Below are 20800 nucleotides of genomic sequence, written 5' to 3'. Positions count from 1 at the left end.
AGCACCTGAGAAAACTGTATGTAAATAAATTTTCAATAATTGGATAGGACGCAAAAAAAAATTGGGGGTATAAAAGATACTATAAAAGGTATAAAATAATGCAAAAGTAAGTTATTGCGGTTGAAACAGTAATTGAAGTTAAATCCTGATTGCATCAAAGCAAAATGACAATGTTACGTGGCTTTTGTCTTCTTTTTACAATTCTAACACTTGTTGTTCTAATCAAAGGGCAAAATGACTATTGCAACATTTGTCGGGTTCACACAATGTGCCGCTTTACGGTAAGTAGACAAACATTTAAAAAAGTATTTATAAATAATAAATTTAATATAAATTAAAATTAAAATGTTTCAGTAATAATAATTTAATAACGACAGTATATAAAATAAATTAAACATAATTATTAATTACATGTATATATATTTAATTCAATTTTAGAAACATATAACTAATTTTTTTTATATGGAATAATTTTTTAAGCTTAAACCATTTTTTTTATTTACTATAATTATTAAAACTAGCAAACAATTCGCGCGCTAAAGCGCGCGGCCAACTTCTTACTACCTTTTTTAAATATAATAAGTAATTTTAAAAATAATAGAATTTAAAAATTTTCTAATTTAAATTCATGTTGAAAACACTAAAAAAAATCAATTTTGAAATAATTACAAATAATAATTAAAAAAAAAAATAAAATTCTTCTTACAAAATTCAACTATGTTCAAAATTTAAAAAAATTCTCGTAAAAATTTCAATTGACTTTATAAATAATAAAATTCTTCTCCAAAGTTCAATTATTTTCATAAACGTCAAAAAAATTATTGTCCTAATTTTAATAATTTTCAAAAAATGTTCTAATTTGAATGATTTTCAATATCTACTATTTTAATAAAATTTCCCAAAAATAATTCAAATTTTAATTACTATTTTACTAAAATTTCACAAAACAATTCTATTATTAAAAAAAAAAAAAATGTTAAAAAATTCTTCTCAAACATTCAATTAATACAAAAAAATATTAAAATTTTTCCTAACAATTCAATTATTTCCAAAAATAATAAAATTCTTTACAAAAATTCAATTATTTTCATAAATAATAAAATTCTTCTGACGAATTCAAGTATTTCAAAAAATAATAAAATTCTTGTAAAGAATTCAATTATTTTTATAAATAAGTAAATTTTTTTTAGAGGATTTCAATTTTTTTTATAAATAATTAAATTTTTCAGAGGAATTCAATTATTTTTTAAAATTTTAACAAAATTCTTCATAAAAATTCAATTTATTTTCAGAAGTAAGAAAATTCTTGTGAGGAATTCAATTATTTCAAAGATCTTAATCAATTTTTTGGAAAGAATTCAATTAATTTCATAAAAATAATAAAATTCTTCTGAAAAATTAAATTATTTTCAAAAATAATAAAATTGTTTGCAAAATTTAAATGATTTAAAAGATTTTAATCAATTTTTTAGGCAAGAATTTAATTAGTTTTCTAAATAATAACATTTTTCTGAAGAATTTAATTTTTTTCTTCAATTAAAATCGATTCAAAAATTCAATTATTTCTATAAATAATAAAATACAATGTAGAATTTCAATTATTGTTTTATACAATTTTAAATGAATTCCGCAAAAAGTGCAGTTATTTAAAAAAAATTTTATTAAAATATATTTATAAAATAAAAAATCTGATTTAAAAACAAAATTCATTTTTTCGAAAAAATTTTTGAATAAAAATAATAGAATTTTCAAATAATTGCAGAAATTCAATTATTTGAAGAAAAAATTCTTGTCCTAATTTCAATAATTTTTAACAAATTTTCTAATTTTAATGATTTTCAATATCTACTATTTTAATAAAATTTACCAAAAAGAATTCAGTTATTTAAAAAAAAGTTTAATAAAGTTTTGTGCAAACATTTAATTATTTTCATAAATAATAAAATTTTTTTTTAAGGAATTCAATTATTATTTTCATAAAAAATAATTTGAAATTCTAGAAAATAATAATTGAATTAAAATGATGAAGATTATTTTGATAAAGTTACAGTAACAATATTTTTATAGTATAAAATAATGATTTTATCTCTCGATCATCTTTAATTATTATAAAACATGAAGATATCGATTGCTCCGAGTCGAAGACTCGGAGTGATCGATTTCTTCATGTTTTATAACAAATTCCTGTGGTAAATTCTGTTCCAAAAAAAAAAGATTAAAAATAATATTTGTGCAAATTTTTATCTTCTTTTTCTAAAACAAAATAATAATTTTGTTTAAAGAAATTGTGATTCATAAACAAAAATAATGCAAAATAAATAAGTTTTCTGTTTCTTAATCACAGTTGTTTAACAATTTTCTAATTTTCTTTAGAAGTAAAGAACAAAAATAATTTCAATTTGACAAAACATAATATTTAAGATAATTTTAGTCTTTTAATGAAAAGATGTGAAAAAAATTCTGATGATTTCTATTTGTCATTATAATTTTGAATTAATTATTATAAAATAGAAATAGTTATAACATAATAATATAATTTGTATACAATCTATCTAATGTTAATAAGAAAAAACAAAAGTATAAATAAAAGACAACTTCAGAGTGTGAGGGACAGAAAAAGTGAATGAATAAAAGAACATTTAAATTAATATAGTTAATTAATTAATTAATTAATTAATTAATTAATTTAAGATTTGACAAATATAAAAAGTTTTGAATTCTTTTAATTAAAAATATAATTTATTACCAATCATTTTATAGAAAATAATTATTATTTTATTGAAACATTATTTTATTGAAATAAATTTGCTTTATAGAATCCGCAATCAGTGTGTGGGGCAAGGGTATCATCTTTAACACGCGCACAACGAAACGAAATTGTTAATATACATAATGAATTTAGACGACGAGTCGCATCAGGAAATGAACCACGAGGAAGCCCTGGACCGCAACCACGTGCCAGAAATATGCCAAACATGGTGAGGAAAAAAATAATCCCTTTAATTATTTGTGTATCAAAATTCTATTCCATCAATTTTTATTCCTATTTTTGAAATTTTATGTATTTTCTAATAATTTCGATTTCGATTAATATTACGATTTTTAGGGCAAAATTTAATTATATAAATTTAATCAATTTCTTCTTCAAGGCTTGGGATGCAGAATTAGCAACTATAGCACAAAGATGGGCTAATCAATGCAGATTCGGTCATGACACTTGTCGTAATGTTCGTAAGTGTATTGAAAAATAATTTTAAAATGACAAAATAAAATAATAATAAAAAAATAATAAAATAATAGTGATAAAAAGTAATAAAAACTAGAATGATTAAAAACGACAAATTTTTTTTCTCCTTTAGGGACACGTAGTGTTCTAATGTTTAGAAATAATTAAAATTCAAAAGGTTTCTCATTGAAATTACTTGAAATTTTTATTCCTGTGGAAAAATAAAAAAGTTTTTAAATTTTTGTTTAACAAAAAGTATTCAAGTTTTGAATAATTCAATTTAGAACTTCCTAGGAACTTATTTTTTCTTAAATAAAAAAATAAGTAAAAATAAAAATTAAAAAAAAATTGTTTTTTTAAAAAAATGTAATTACAATTTTTTAAAAATAATTGCACTTCCGAAAATAATCGAAAATAATTTTAAAGAATTGAAACAATTGAAAATTTTTTTCAAATTTCATTGAAATAAATTTTATATTTGAATGAATTATTATTTGTTTTCTTTATTTGTTTTCTAAAAATTATTTTGAAATATAATAGTTATTTTTGAAGAATTCTAATTAAAAATTTGTAAAATAATTGAATTTCAAAAAAAATGTGGTTATTTAATTTAATATTTGTAATTATAATTAAAAACTTGGTTCGTTTTGAAAAATAGTTGTAGAATCAAATTGTAAAAAAAAAAAAAATTTTTTTTCTTTAAGGACGCTTTCAAGTTGGACAGAATATAGCGTCAGCATGGACAACAGGTTCAAATCTTTCATCATTGAGAACTTTAATAACATCGTGGTATGATGAGGTGGCTGAATTTAATCGTAACCAAGTTGAACCATTTGTGTAAGCAAATAAATTTCTAATTACGTAAACCTAAGTGCTAAACAGCAAGGAAAAAAATGTTTACCTGCTTCAACTATAAATTTCACTATATTAGCGAAATTTTTAGTTGCTCCAATTAATACTTTCGCTAATTCAGAGAAACTTATCGTCTGTTCCAGGTAAAAGTTTTTTTCCGTGACTTAACTAAACATTTTTTTCAATGTAATATTAAAAGAAAAAAAAATTATATCATGCTTAGCACTCTTCTAATACTAATTTTTCATTTGAATTCAAATACAATTTTAATGAAATTCTTTGAAATAAGTAAATTATTTTTTGAAATTTTAATGAAATTCTTTGAAAATATTTAATCATTTTAAACAAATTTGATAAATTTTTTTAATGAATTCAATTATTTTTACAAATAATAGAATTCTTACCAGGAATTCAATTATTATTTTTATAAAAAATACTTCAAAAAAACTCAAGTATTTTTTGAAAAATTTGAATAAAATTCTTCGCAAGAATTCAAATTTTTTTTACGAATAATAACAGGACTAATCGACTTTTTTGCGATTTTATTTAGTAAAATGCGACTAATCGACTTTTTTCAAATTTTTCAATTACTTTTCGACTTAAATTGTAAATGGCAGAAATCTTTTTTTTGTAAACAATATTGTTCACAAAATCATTCTTCTCTTTAGGGAAAAAAAACATAACATATTATCTCGTTTCTTAATATTTTTGTAGGAAATTTTCAATTTTCATAAGGAAACAATTTGCATCATTTCTATATCTTAATTACAAGTGCTTTAATAAAATTTAAAGTTTTTTAAAAATTAATGAAATAAAATCTTTATAAATTCTATTTCTCAATTAGAAAGTGAAACTTTTAAAATTTTTAGAAAATTGAAGGACAAAGTTTTAGTAAAAAAAATTATATGTTACATTTATTTACAAATTTCTTTCAAATTTTTCGAAAACATCAATAACTTCTTTTTTAAATAAATATTTAATTATTATTTTTCCATAGGAAATAAAATTCTTCAAAAGATTCAAATTCAAACCTTTTTGAAATTAAACAACTTATAAAAAATTGTTATAAAACATGAAGAAATCGATCACTCCGAGTCTTCGACTCGGAGCAATCGATGTCTTCATGTTTTATAATAATTAAAGATGCCCGAGTAATAAAATCTTTATTTTATAATATAAGACTTTATAAAAAAAAATTTTTTAATTATTTTTTATGAAAATAATTGAAATATTGAGAAGAAATTTATAAAACATTAGTAAGTAATTGAATTTTGTAGAATAATTTTGATATTTACAAAGATAATTGAAATTTTTAGGAGAATTTTAAAAAAATTTCGAAAATAATTGAATTTCTGCGAAGAATTTTCTTACTATTGAAGATAATTGAATTTTGCAAAGAATTTTATCAGAACTTTTGAAAATAATTAAATTTCCAGGATGAATTTTATTATTTATAAAGAGAATTGAAATCTTGAACAGATTTTTTTAAAAATATTTATAAGTAATTGAATTTTGCAGAAGAATTTTCTTACTTTTGAAGATAATTGAATTTTGCAAAGAATTTTATCAGAACTTTTGAAAATAATTAAATTTCCAGGATGAATTTTATTATTTATGAAGAGAATTGAAATTTTGAACAGATTTTTTTAAAAATATTTAAAAGTAATTGAATTTTGCAGAAGAATTTTCTTACTTTTGAAGATAATTGAATTTTAGAGAAGAATTTTATTATTTATAAAGATAATTGAAATTTTGACAATAATTTTATTTTTATTTTTACAAATAATTTAATTTCAGAAAAGAATTTTATTAATTATAACAATAATTGAAATTTTGAACAGATTTTTTAAAAAATATTTAAAAGTTATTGAATTTTGCAGAAGAATTTTTTTTTACTTTTGAAGATAATTGAATTTTGTAAAGAATTTTATCGAGAAAATTTGAATTTGAAAAAAAAATTTGAATATAATTGAATTTCAGCGAAGAATTTTCGTACTTTTGAAGATAATTGAATTTTGTATTAGAATTTTATCAGAACTTTTGAAAATAATTAAATTTCCATAAAATGAATTTTATTATTATTTATAAAATTCTGACGAGAATTTAAAAAAAAATTTTCAATATAATTGAATTTCTGCGAAGAATTTTATTACTTATGAAAATAATTGAATTTCGGAGAAGAATTTTATTATTTTTAAAGATAATTGAAATTTTGACAAGAATTTTATTAAATTTTTTTTTGAATAATTGAATTTAGGAGAAGAATTTTATTATTTATAAAAATATTTTACATTTTAAAGAGAATTTTTAAAAAAATGTTAAAAATACCTAATTAAAATGTTGCTTTGAGTTTTATTAAATTTTATTAAATTTTATTCCGGATTGTTTGATATTAAAGTATTTGTTGTCGAGAAATGTGATTTTTTTACAATTTTGACAATTTTGTGTTTCCTTTTTGTCGTTTTTTCTAAAATCCCATGCGACTTTTTTTCGACTTTTTTGCAAATCTTATGCGACTTTTCGTGACTTTTGTTGTGAATTTATGCGACTAAAGCGACTTTTTTTGAGTCTTAAAGTCGATCCGAGCCCTGATAATAGTATTCTTCCTCAAAAATACAATTATTTAAAGAAAAATTATAATGAAATTTTTTGCAAGAAATAAAATATTTTCATAAACAATACAATTCTTTGCAGGGATTTTTTAATTTCTAAAAATTTTTTAATTTCCAAAGATAAAAAATTTAAATATTCAAATTTAATAAAAAAAAAAATGCTTTATGTTATTATTGATTTTTCATTTGAATAGTTTAATTGAAATTTGTTTTTTTCATGCATATAGGTACCTTGTGAATACCCGACATTATACACAAATGTTGTGGGCTGACAGTGTAAGAATTGGTTGTGGATATGTTAATTATATGGATGGCATACGAAACACCATTCTATTAATTTGTAACTATGGGCCAACGGGTAATGTCCTCGGAGGCAGAATGTACCAAGTTGCCCGCTAAACAGATTTTAGTGCCACTGCATTTCGAAAATCACTTCTTTCAAAAACAAAAAAAAAGGCAGAAAAGACCAACTTACTAAGAAATTTATTGTCTTGCAGAATATTCCTTTTTTTAATAACAAAAAGTCTTTTGTAACCAAACAAAAAATAAACAAAATAATAAATTTAACATCTTCTTAATTTATTTACCAACGAAAAAAAATTAATGACAATAAAAATATTGCAGTAAATTCCTTCATATTAAATTTTACCTCAATTTTCTATAAATGACTAAATAGACAAAAATAATAAGGAATTTAATTAACTATGTTTAATACTTAAATGAATGTCTCCCTTTCTGACAACGTTAAACTTTTACAATTAAGGAAAATGAACCGAATGTTGATTTTATGATAAATGAACAGCTGATAAAATTGTACGCAAATAAATTGCAATAATTAGATGGGACGTAAAAAAAATTGGGGGTAAAAAGATACTATAAAAGGTATAAAATAATGGATAAGTAAGTTATTGTGATTGAAACGGTTATTGAAGTTAAATCTGATTTAATCAAGCAAAATGACAATATTACGTGGTTTTTGTTTTCTTTTTACAATTCTAACACTTGTTGTTCTAATCAAAGGGCAAAATGACTTTTGCAACATTTGTCGAGTTCACACAATGTGCCGCTTTACGGTGTGTAGACAATTTTATACATAAAAATTATATATAAATAATAAATTTAATATAAATTAAAATGTTTCAGTAATAATAATTTAATAACGATAGTATATAAAATAGATTAAACATAATTATAAAAATTATAAATTATATGTGCATTTAATACCTACAATTTTAGAAACGGATTACTAATTTTTTTATTCAGAATAATTATTTAATAAAACATTTTTTATTTACTATAATTAAACAAAAAGAAAAAAATTTTAAATTCTTTTATTTAAAATATAATTTATTACCGATTATTTTATATTTACAACTTTTATTAAAATAAATTTGCTTTATAGAATCCACAACCAGTGTGTAGGGCAAGAGTAGCATATTTAACACCCGAACGAAAATACGAAATTGTAAATATACATAATGAATTTAGACGACAAGTCGCTTCTGGAAATGAACCACGGGGAAACCCTGGACCACAACCACGTGCCAGAAATATGCCAAATATGGTAAAGAAAGAAATTTTTAATTATTTGCATCAACATTCTATTCCATTAATTTTTATTCCTATTTTAAGAAAATTTTTGTTTCTAATAATTTCGATTTGGACTACAATTTCGATTTTAAGGGCAAAGTTTAATGGTATAAATTAATTAAATTTTTTCTTCAAGGTTTGGGATCCAGAATTAGCAATTATAGCACAAAGATGGGCTATACAATGCTTATCTGGTAATGACGCTTGTCGTGATGTTCGTAAGTATATTGAAAAAAAAATTTTCAAAAATAATCTATTTTTCTATGCACTGAAAAAAAAATTTATTTGATTCAAATAACCGATCACTTGACTATTATCAATTAAATATTTACTTGAATTTTATTTTTACTGTTTCATTTAAAGTTGAATCAATAATTTCAGTATTTACAGCAAATATCATTTAATTAACTCCAATAAAAATTATTTGATTCAATTAAATATTTAATTGATAATAGTCAAGTAATCGGTTATTTGAATCAAATACATTTTTTCCTTTTTTGTTTCTTAACTTTTTAAGGTAATAATTTTTCTTTTCAAAATATTTTCAATTTTAAAATTAATGTAATTGAAAATCATTGAATTCTTGTAAAGGATTTTGTCAAAAAATTTGAGAAAAATAAAGAAGAATTTTGTGATTTTTTAAAAAAAATTGAGTTCTTTCGAAGAATGTTATTAAAATTTTTTAAAATCCTAATTAAATTTTTTTGAAAAATTTCTTTGAACTTTTTTTAAATAATGAATATAATAATTTAAATTTAATAACTTAATAATTTTAATTGAAAATTTTGAAAGTAATTGAATCTTATGAACAATTTCTTTCAAGTTTTTAAAATGATCGTGTTTCTTTACAATTAAAATTAAATATTTAATTATTGCATTTTAGTAAAATTGAAGAATTTTATTATTGATTAAAAAATTTAAATTGTTTGGAAGGATTTATTAAAATCTTAGATAATAATTGGATTCTATCGAAAAATCTTTAAAAAAAATTGAATTGTCTCGAAGGATTTATTAAAATTTTAGAAAATAATTAAATTTTTTTGGAAAAATATTATTAAAAATTTTTTTTAAATTAAATTCCTACATGAAATTTTATTAAAATTGTACTAAAAGTAATTGAATTATTGACAGAAATTCTACTATTTGTAAAAATAATCGAATTGTTTTGAAGGATTTATTACAATTTTAAAAAATAATTGAATTCTTATAAAACTTTTATAATAAACTAAGAAAAAAAATTTGAATTCTTTCGTGAAACTTTATTGAAAATAATTGAATTTTTGCAAAGATTCTACAATTTTAAAAAATAATTTAATTGTTTCAAGTTTTAATGGATTTATTAAAAGTTTAGAAAATAATTGAATTCTTCAGTGAAATTTTATCAAAATTTTGTTGAAAATAATTAATTTTTCGCAAAAAATTTTACTATTTATATAAAAAGAAATGAATTCATCCGAAGAATATTATTATTTATTTATAAAAAATTGAATATTGAAAGCAACAAGGGAATAAAGGGCATAAGTATAAAAATAATTAAAATTTTATTTAAAAAAATTATCAATTATATTATTTTTTTTTTGAAATTCTTAAAGTTTTGAATAATTTTATTCAAAAATTGTAAAAAATAATTCAATTTTGAAAGAATTGCAGTTGCAATATGCAGAAATAATTCCATTTCAAAAAGTTTTTCATTGAAATTGAAAAAATTGAAAAAATCATTAAAATTCTAAAAAATTAAACAATTGAAAGTTTTGTCAAAGGTCATTGAAATAAATTCTTATATTTGAATTTTATTTGTTTACTTCGAAAAATTATTTTTAAATATAATCAAATTTTTGAAGAATTCTAATTAAAAATTTGTAAAATAATTTATTTTTAAAAAAATGTGGTTAATTAATTAAATAATTGTAATTATAAATATATTAAAAACTTGGTTGTAAATTAGAAATAACAAATTTTTTTTCTTATTTAGGACGCTATGAAGTTGGACAGAATGTAGCAACAGCATGGACAACAGGTTCAAATCCTACATCATTGAGAACTTTAATAACATCCTGGTACAATGAGGTGACTCTATTTAATCGTAACCAAGTAGAACGATTTGTGTAAGTAAAAATAGGAAAATTTTGTAAAAATTTCTCATACACAGAATATTGAATATTGAAAATAATTAAATTTTTTCGAGAAGGAAAATAATAGAAAGAAAATAATCAATTTTTTAAAATATTTTAATACAATTTTCTAAAAGGAATTAATTATTTTCGAAAATATTGCTAAAATATGTTTAAATTTTTATAAGAATTTTATTATTTTCAAAATAATTTTTGTTAAATCGCTCGCGAAAAAATTTAATTATTTTAAACGAATTTAATCAATTTTTTAAAAGAATTCAATTATTTTTACAAATAATAGAAATCTTAGTAGGAATTCAATTATTTTCAATAAAATTGAAAACAAATTCCTCGAAAGAATTCAATTATTTTCAACAATTTTTATAAAAAATGCTTCACAAAAACTCAAGTATTTTTTAAAAAATTTAAATAAAATTCTTTGCAAGAATTCAATTTTTTTTTTACAAATAATAGTATTCTTCGCAGGAATACAATATTGTTTAAAGAAAAATTATAATAAAATTCATTTCAAAAAATTAAATATTTTCATAAGCAATACAATTCTTCGCAGGGCTTTTTCTATAATTCTAAAAATTTATTAATTTTCAAAAATAAAAATTTAAATATTTAAATTTAATAAAAAATACTTTTTGCTATTATTAATTTTTCAGTTGAATAGTTTAATCAAAATTCTTTTTCTTCATTCATATAGGTTCCATGGGAGTACCCGACATTATACACAAATGTTGTGGGCGACTAGTGTAAGTATTGGTTGTGGTTATATTAATCATATGGTTGGAAATCGAAACACTGTTACATTAGTTTGTAACTATGGACCGACTGGTAATATCGACGGAGGTAGAATCTACCAAGTTGCCCGCTAAACAGATTTTTATTCTTCATTTCGAGAATTCAAAAAAAAAAAAAAAAAAAAGCAGAACATATTAACTTAGAAATTTATTTCCTTTAAGAATATTCCTTTTTTTAAAAACAAAAATTCTTTTGTAACCAAACAAAAAAAAATAATAAATTTAATATCTTAATTTATTCACCAATAAAAAAATTAACGACAAACAAAAATTTGCGGTCAATTCCTCCATAAACCGCATTTTACTTCAATTTTCTATAAATGACTATTTTTAGTTGTCAAACCTAGCAAGAAATTTGATTTTAATGAATAATTTCATAATTAATAGTTTTATAGTCTTTAAATGTAAAGAAATGTTTTTAATAACATTTCTATCATTAATTGGAATTGTGAGAAATGGTAAGGAGGCGACACAATTCGCGATCTAAATTTCAATAATAACAATGGAAAATAATTGCGAATTTTGTCGAGATTCACAGAATGCGGTGATTGTTCCATTCACTATATAAGAGATATTCGATATTCTTGAGAGGTATGTATGTATGTTTTCTGATAGATAGAGAATTCTCATTTTCTATTATATGGAACTTAATAATAAATATCGTCTCCGATCTATTGACAAATGAATCTCCATTCAAACACTCATATTTCATTCTTAGAAAAATTAAGTATCTCCCCTCGATGAAAAAAAAAAAAATTCTTCAGATGACAAATCTTAAAAATAAAGAATTTTATTCCTTTTTTGATTCAAGTTCCCACAAATTTAAGTACTCATCTATCTTATCACTAAAGAAATTATTTTCCTACTTCAATGTATACATATTTTGTTGATAATACTTTTAAGAAACGAATTTCTGAATTCAAATAAAAAATTTTTGTCTCCTAGAAATGGTATTTTTTCGAAGTAGTTAAATTATTTTCTAAAATTTTAACAAACCCTTCAAAGCAATTCAATTATTTTTTTAATTTTTAATAAAATTTTTCGAAAGAATCCAATTATTTTTTAAAATTTTAATAAATCCTTCGAGCCAATTTTTTGCGAAAAATTAATTATTTTCAACAACATTTTAATTAAATTTCACGAAAGAATTCAATTATTTTCTAAAATTTTAATAAATTCTTCGAAACAATTCAATTATTTTTATAAATAGTAAAATTTTTTGCAAAAATTCAAATTATTTTTAATACAATAAATTTGTGTAAAATTTAATGATAAAATTCAATTTAAAAAAAATTTTTAATAATATTTTTCGAAATATAATTTAATTATTTTCTAAAATTTTAATAAATCCTTTAAAACAATTCAATTATTTTTTTAATTTTTAATAAAATTTTCCGAAAGAATCCAATTATTTTCTAAAATTTTAATAAATCCTTCAAAACAATGCAATTATTTTTATAAGTTGTAAGTAAAATTCATAGCAAGAATTAAATTATTTTTTATAAATAATAAAATTCTTCTCAGGATATCAATTATTTTTATAAAAAATAAAATTTTTTGCAAAAATTCAATTATTTTCTAAAATTTTAATAAATCCATTGAAACAATTCAATTATTTTTTTTATTTTTAATGAAATTTTTCGAAAGAATCCAAATATTTTTTAAAATTTTAATAAATCCTTCGAACCAAGGCAATTATTTTTATAAGTAGTAAGTAAAATTCATCGTAAGAATTACATTATTTTTTATATCTTTTTATAAATAATAAAATTCTTCTCAGAATTTCAATTATTGTCAATACAATTTGTAATAAACTTCCATATTCAAATATTTAATTCTAATTATTAACAGACACGATTATTTTAAAAAGTTAAAAAAAATTCTTTGTTTAATTCAACTATTTTCAAAATGTTCAATTAAAATTATTCAAAAAACTACATTATTTTCAAAAATACTTAGAGAAATTCTTCAGAAAAATTCAATTATTTAGAAAAACTCTAATAAAATTGTTTTAAAAGAGTTTAATTTTCTATCAATAATTTTAATAAAATTTTAGTAGTAAAATTATTAATTACAATTATTAACAAAATCGATTATATTCAATAAATAAAAGAAATTTTTTAAAAGAAATAAATAACTACCAAAACTTGTAATAGTATCAATTCTTCGAAAGAATTAAATTATTTTTATGTTTTAATCAAATTCCTTGAATTAATTAAATTATTTTCTATATTTTAATAAAATTCCTCGAGTATCTTAATTTTTTTAGAAAATTTTAATTTCGTTATTTTTTTTTTTGTTCGATAGAAAATTTTAATCAAATTCTGAGAAGAATTTAATTATTTTCTAAAAATTTTAATAAAATTCAATAATTGAAGGTTTAATTTTAATTACCTATATTTTGAAACACGATTAATGTAAAAACTAGAGAGAAATTGTTCATAAAATTCAATTACTTTCAAAATTTTCAATTAAAATTTTTAAAGAAACTCCATTATTTAAAAAAATGGAAAGAAATTCTTCAAATGAATTTAATTAGGAATTTAAAAAATTTTAATGAAAGTCTTTGCGAGAATTTAATTATTTTCATAAATAATAAAATTCTTCGACAGAATTAAATTATTCTCAAATTTTTTTTATAAAATTCTTTGCAAGAATTTAATAAAATGTATAAATTTAATAAAAATTTAATAAATTATTAAATTTAATAAAATTTAATAATAATTTAATAATAAATTTAATAAAATTAAAGTCTGACGCGTGTCTCATTGTAAGAAAGCTGTTAATTTAGGAAACAATGTCCCTTTAAATTCGGACAAAAACAATCTTTTCATTCATCCCATTCGCATGGTACGAGAGTGAGAACAATTCTATTCAGAATTATTCATTCACAGTGGGCAAATTAATCGATAATAAAAATAATACTAAACAAAAGAACGATTCCCCGACCTACGATCTTATAAATGTTTCATCCTTTCATCTTTAAAAAAAAAATTAGGAAAAATAAAAACTTTTTTTCTTTTAGGATCTAATTATAATAATTTTCATTGTAAAAGAGTATAATTTTTATCAATATTACTCCAAAGGGATTTTTTTCCCGCGACTATAAAAGTTTTTTTCTTTTATTTCAAGTTTAATTAAAAATACAGCAGAGAAAGCTTCCTGAGTCCTTTTAGTTTTTCAATTGTTCCTTTGTTTTCAATTGTTGTTTCTCTCTCTCTCTCTCTCTCTCTCTCTCTCTCTCTCTCTCTCTCTTGTGCTTTAAATACATGTATGTATATGCGTTCGTATATTCTCGAGAAGTTACGATCGCAAACGATTAATTATTAACGTGCATATAACTTATGAACCACACATTTATGAATTGTTGCATTGTGCAAATTAATAATTTCGAACGAGAGCTTTTTGCAAAGAAAGAAATAGAGAGAAAAAAATGAATAATTTACAAAAAGAAAAAATAATTTGCATAGCTTTTCGTTCGACTCTGTGAGTGCAAATCTCGTTTTCTTTTTTTTTTTTTTTGGTAATTTATTCTCGTAATCGTAATGCTACGGGGGGAGGGGGGTGAAAGAGAAATGAGCTTTTTGTAATTTCCGTAAAAAAATATGATGACATACCTCTCCGCTGTATACATCTGATGCATATAGTAGATCAAAAGGTAGAGCTGCCACGAGGTCGAGGAAAAACCAACTCTTTAAGTAATTCACAGCAATGCTTTTACTGTTACTAACGACTTCTCCCTTTCTGTTAACGTATGTTGTTCTGAAGTTGAGAATAATATCTGAAAATTTACAAAGTAACCAAAGTTTATTAATTCTAGAAATGGGGCGTTTGAATTTTTAAATTCGAAATTATTAGCTTATTTATTTAGGAGAATTTCCTTATTAGACGGAATAAATTAAAAATTAAAAAATTTTTTTTTAATTGAAAATTTTCAACATTTAAATTAGTCAGAATTAATACAACTGCCCCTAATTTTCAAGCAAGTTTTAAATTAATTCAAATTTTTACTTCGCAATTTTTAATTAATTAAAGTTGCTACTTGCTACAAACATTTATTTTTCTTTTTCCTCGATTTCCAGACAAAATTTTGACTTTTTCCCTGAGTCCAGGGTGTCTACAACTAATCTGAAAAAAATTTCCCTGACATTTCCATATTTTCCAGGTCTCTAAAATTTTTTTTCCAGTTTTTAAGAATCGACATAATAAGGGGTTACAAAAAATACATTGCTTAAATTTTATTTGATAACACTTACAAATGACGTGGAAGGAGTTCACAACTTTTGTCATCAACGATTTAAAGAAAAAAACTGTTTTTCACTCAGAAAACAATATTTTACGTTTACAAAATTTTGTTTTTCAACTTTTTGTTCAGGAAATATTGTTAAAGTTTTATTAAGACAAAAGTTTGAATAGAAAATTATTTTTACTTCTAAATCATTGTAAACGTCACCAACGTTATAAATTATGAATATAAAATAAACATTTTTAAAAAAATTGTCAGGGCTCGGACCAGGGACAGTATTTAAAAATACGTACTATACGGACCATTTACGAACAAAAGAGAAAATTTTACTTACAACTATAAATTAAATTTCTTCATGTTTTATAATAATTAAAGATGTCCTAAAAATAAAATCATTATTTTATATTACATATAAGAATATTGATACTGTAACTTCTTCAAAATTATTTTCATCATTTTAATTTATAATAATTATTTTCAAAAATTTTTAAATAAAATTCTTTAACTAGCAGATCTTTGACAATTTTCAAATCCATTTGTTTACAATATTCAGTTTTACGAAATTTCAATTATTCGTAAATTCTTCAATATATATAAGAAAATAAAAAATCCAAATAATATTTTTGAAATTTTTAGATTTTTACCAAAGGGTGGAGATTTTTAAATAAGTAAAGTATTTTTCAAAAGCACAAAAATATTGAAGCAAAATGCCATGAAAAAGAAGAAAAAATGTTGTATTTTAAGAAGTTCGGTTTTTCGAATTTTTGAATATTTTTGATAATTTTAGATTTTTTACCAAAGGGTGGAGATTTTTAAATAAGAAATATATTTTTTAAGAGCACAAAAATATTGAAGCTAAATGCCATAAAAGAGAAGAAAATATGTTGAATTTTAAGAAATCCGTTTTTTCGAATTTTTGAATATTTTTGAAATTTTTAGATTTTTACCAAAGGGTGGAGATTTTTAAATAAGTAAAGTATTTTTCAAAAGCACAAAAATATTGAAGCTAAATGCCATAAAACAGAAGAAAAAATGTTGTATTTTAAGAAATTCGGTTTTTCGAATTTTTGAATATTTTTGATAATTTTAGATTTTTTACCAAAGGATGGAGATTTTTAAATAAGAAATATATTTTTTAAGAGCACAAAAATATTGAAGCAAAATGCCATAAAAAAGAAGAAAAAATGTTGTATTTTAAGAAGTTCGGTTTTTCGAATTTTTGAATATTTTTGATAATTTTAGATTTTTTTCCAAAGGGTGGAGATTTTTAAATAAGAAATATATTTTTTAAGAGCACAAAAATATTGAAGCTAAATGCCATAAAAGAGAAGAAAATATGTTGAATTTTAAGAAATCCGTTTTTTCGAATTTTTGAATATTTTTGAAATTTTTAGATTTTTACCAAAGGGTGGAGATTTTTAAATAAGTAAAGTATTTTTCAAAAGCACAAAAATATTGAAGCTAAATGCCATAAAACAGAAGAAAAAATGTTGTATTTTAAGAAATTCGGTTTTTCGAATTTTTGAATATTTTTGATAATTTTAGATTTTTTACCAAAGGATGGAGATTTTTAAATAAGAAATATATTTTTTAAGAGCACAAAAATATTGAAGCAAAATGCCATAAAAAAGAAGAAAAAATGTTGTATTTTAAGAAGTTCGGTTTTTCGAATTTTTGAATATTTTTGATAATTTTAGATTTTTTTCCAAAGGGTGGAGATTTTTAAATAAGAAATATATTTTTTAAGAGCACAAAAATATTGAAGCTAAATGCCATAAAAGAGAAGAAAATATGTTGAATTTTAAGAAATCCGTTTTTTCGAATTTTTGAATATTTTTGAAATTTTTAGATTTTTACCAAAGGGTGGAGATTTTTAAATAAGTAAAGTATTTTTCAAAAGCACAAAAATATTGAAGCTAAATGCCATAAAACAGAAGAAAAAATGTTGTATTTTAAGAAATTCGGTTTTTCGAATTTTTGAATATTTTTGATAATTTTAGATTTTTTACCAAAGGATGGAGATTTTTAAATAAGAAATATATTTTTTAAGAGCACAAAAATATTGAAGCAAAATGCCATAAAAAAGAAGAAAAAATGTTGTATTTTAAGAAGTTCGGTTTTTCGAATTTTTGAATATTTTTGAAAATTATGGATTTTTTAACACAGGTGGAGATTTTTAAATAAGTAAAGTATTTTTCAAGAGCACAAAAATATTGAAGCTAAATGCCATAAAACAAAAGAAAAAATGTTGAATTTTAAGAATTTCGGTTTTTCGAATTTTTGAATATTTTTGAAAATTATGGATTTTTTAACACAGGTGCAGATTTTTAAATAAGTAAAGTATTTTTCAAGAGCACAAAAATATTGAAGCTAAATGCCATAAAACATAAGAAAATATGTTGAATTTTAAGAAATTCGGTTTTTCGAATTTTTGAATATTTTTGAAATTTTAAGATTTTTTACCAAAGATTTTTAAATAAGTAAAGTATTTTTCAAGGGCCCAAAAATATTGAAGCTGAATGCCATAAAACAGAAGAAAATATGTTGAATTTTAAGAAATTCGGTTTTTCGAATTTTTGAATATTTTTGAAAATTATGGATTTTTTAACACAGGTGGAGATTTTTAAATAAGTAAAGTATTTTTCAAGAGCACAAAAATATTGAAGCTAAATGCCATAAAGCAGAAGAAAATATGTTGAATTTTAAGAAATTCGGTTTTTCGAATTTTTGAATATTTTTGATAATTTTAGATTTCTTACCAAAGGGTGGAGATTTTTAAATAAGAAATATATTTTTTAAGAGCACAAAAATATTGAAGCTAAATGCCATTAAACAGAAGAAAAAATGTTGTTTTTTTAAGAAATTCGGGTTTTCGAATTTTTGAATATTTTTGAAATTTTTAGATTTTTACCAAAGTGTGGAGATTTTTAAATAAGTAAAGTATTTTTCAAGAGCACAAAAATATTGAAGCTAAATGCTATAAAACAGAAGAAAATATGTTGAATTTTAAGAAATTCGGTTTTTCGAATTTTTGAATATTTTTGATAATTTTAGATTTTTTCCAAAGGGTAGAGATTTTTAAATAAGTAAAGTATTTTTCAAGAGCACAAAAATATTGAAGCTAAATGCCATAAAACAGAAGAAAATATGTTGAATTTTAAGAAATTCGGTTTTTCGAATTTTTGAATATTTTTGAAAATTATGGATTTTTTAACACAGGTGGAGATTTTTAAATAAGTAAAGTATTTTTCAAGAGCACAAAAATATTGAAGCTAAATGCCATTAAACAGAAGAAAAAATGTTGTTTTTTTAAGAAATTCGGTTTTTCGAATTTTTGAATATTTTTGATAATTTTAGATTTTTTACCAAAGGATGGAGATTTTTAAATAAGAAATATATTTTTTAAGAGCACAAAAATATTGAAGCTAAATGCCATAAAACAGAAGAAAAAATGTTGTATTTTAAGAAGTTCGGTTTTTCGAATTTTTGAATATTTTTGATAATTTTAGATTTTTTTCCAAAGGGTGGAGATTTTTAAATAAGAAATATATTTTTTAAGAGCACAAAAATATTGAAGCTAAATGCCATAAAAGAGAAGAAAATATGTTGAATTTTAAGAAATCCGTTTTTTCGAATTTTTGAATATTTTTGAAATTTTTAGATTTTTACCAAAGGGTGGAGATTTTTAAATAAGTAAAGTATTTTTCAAAAGCACAAAAATATTGAAGCTAAATGCCATAAAACAGAAGAAAAAATGTTGTATTTTAAGAAATTCGGTTTTTCGAATTTTTGAATATTTTTGATAATTTTAGATTTTTTACCAAAGGATGGAGATTTTTAAATAAGAAATATATTTTTTAAGAGCACAAAAATATTGAAGCAAAATGCCATAAAAAAGAAGAAAAAATGTTGTATTTTAAGAAGTTCGGTTTTTCGAATTTTTGAATATTTTTGAAAATTATGGATTTTTTAACACAGGTGGAGATTTTTAAATAAGTAAAGTATTTTTCAAGAGCACAAAAATATTGAAGCTAAATGCCATAAAACAAAAGAAAAAATGTTGAATTTTAAGAATTTCGGTTTTTCGAATTTTTGAATATTTTTGAAAATTATGGATTTTTTAACACAGGTGCAGATTTTTAAATAAGTAAAGTATTTTTCAAGAGCACAAAAATATTGAAGCTAAATGCCATAAAACATAAGAAAATATGTTGAATTTTAAGAAATTCGGTTTTTCGAATTTTTGAATATTTTTGAAATTTTAAGATTTTTTACCAAAGATTTTTAAATAAGTAAAGTATTTTTCAAGGGCCCAAAAATATTGAAGCTGAATGCCATAAAACAGAAGAAAATATGTTGAATTTTAAGAAATTCGGTTTTTCGAATTTTTGAATATTTTTGAAAATTATGGATTTTTTAACACAGGTGGAGATTTTTAAATAAGTAAAGTATTTTTCAAGAGCACAAAAATATTGAAGCTAAATGCCATAAAGCAGAAGAAAATATGTTGAATTTTAAGAAATTCGGTTTTTCGAATTTTTGAATATTTTTGATAATTTTAGATTTCTTACCAAAGGGTGGAGATTTTTAAATAAGAAATATATTTTTTAAGAGCACAAAAATATTGAAGCTAAATGCCATTAAACAGAAGAAAAAATGTTGTTTTTTTAAGAAATTCGGGTTTTCGAATTTTTGAATATTTTTGAAATTTTTAGATTTTTACCAAAGTGTGGAGATTTTTAAATAAGTAAAGTATTTTTCAAGAGCACAAAAATATTGAAGCTAAATGCTATAAAACAGAAGAAAATATGTTGAATTTTAAGAAATTCGGTTTTTCGAATTTTTGAATATTTTTGATAATTTTAGATTTTTTCCAAAGGGTAGAGATTTTTAAATAAGTAAAGTATTTTTCAAGAGCACAAAAATATTGAAGCTAAATGCCATAAAACAGAAGAAAATATGTTGAATTTTAAGAAATTCGGTTTTTCGAATTTTTGAATATTTTTGAAAATTATGGATTTTTTAACACAGGTGGAGATTTTTAAATAAGTAAAGTATTTTTCAAGAGCACAAAAATATTGAAGCTAAATGCCATAAAACAAAAGAAAAAATGTTGAATTTTAAGAATTTCGGTTTTTCGAATTTTTGAATATTTTTGAAAATTATGGATTTTTTAACACAGGTGCAGATTTTTAAATAAGTAAAGTATTTTTCAAGAGCACAAAAATATTGAAGCTAAATGCCATAAAACATAAGAAAATATGTTGAATTTTAAGAAATTCGGTTTTTCGAATTTTTGAATATTTTTGAAATTTTAAGATTTTTTACCAAAGATTTTTAAATAAGTAAAGTAT

At 21.0% G+C, this 20800-nt stretch overlaps 3 protein-coding genes across 3 annotated transcripts in view; 2 read left to right on the top strand and 1 right to left on the bottom strand.

Annotated features, from left to right (window-relative positions):
• Positions 1 to 20800, bottom strand: part of LOC122502537 (potassium voltage-gated channel subfamily H member 8-like) — a 92196-nt gene that overhangs the window by 44612 nt on the left and 26784 nt on the right. Inside the window, exon 5 of the mRNA XM_043612652.1 lies at positions 14818 to 14981. Coding sequence (XP_043468587.1) covers positions 14818 to 14981 — 164 coding nt within the window. The remainder of the gene's footprint in view (positions 1 to 14817; positions 14982 to 20800) is intronic.
• On the top strand, positions 108 to 7257 carry LOC122502652 (venom allergen 3-like). Its single transcript, XM_043612808.1, has 5 exons — positions 108 to 281; positions 2817 to 2978; positions 3150 to 3231; positions 3931 to 4063; positions 6918 to 7257. The coding sequence occupies exons 1-5, from the start codon at positions 165 to 167 to the stop codon at positions 7087 to 7089; spliced, it is 666 nt and encodes a 221-aa protein (XP_043468743.1). The 5' UTR covers positions 108 to 164; the 3' UTR covers positions 7090 to 7257.
• Positions 7617 to 12109, top strand: LOC122502660 (venom allergen 5-like). The gene is made up of 5 exons (XM_043612822.1): positions 7617 to 7763; positions 8093 to 8254; positions 8417 to 8498; positions 10253 to 10385; positions 11104 to 12109. The coding sequence occupies exons 1-5, from the start codon at positions 7647 to 7649 to the stop codon at positions 11273 to 11275; spliced, it is 666 nt and encodes a 221-aa protein (XP_043468757.1). The 5' UTR covers positions 7617 to 7646; the 3' UTR covers positions 11276 to 12109.

This window comes from Leptopilina heterotoma, unplaced genomic scaffold, assembly GCF_015476425.1.
Source record: "Leptopilina heterotoma isolate Lh14 unplaced genomic scaffold, ASM1547642v1 Lhet_108, whole genome shotgun sequence".
Taxonomy (NCBI): domain Eukaryota; kingdom Metazoa; phylum Arthropoda; class Insecta; order Hymenoptera; family Figitidae; genus Leptopilina; species Leptopilina heterotoma.
This window is presented reverse-complemented; position numbering and strand designations above follow the sequence as displayed.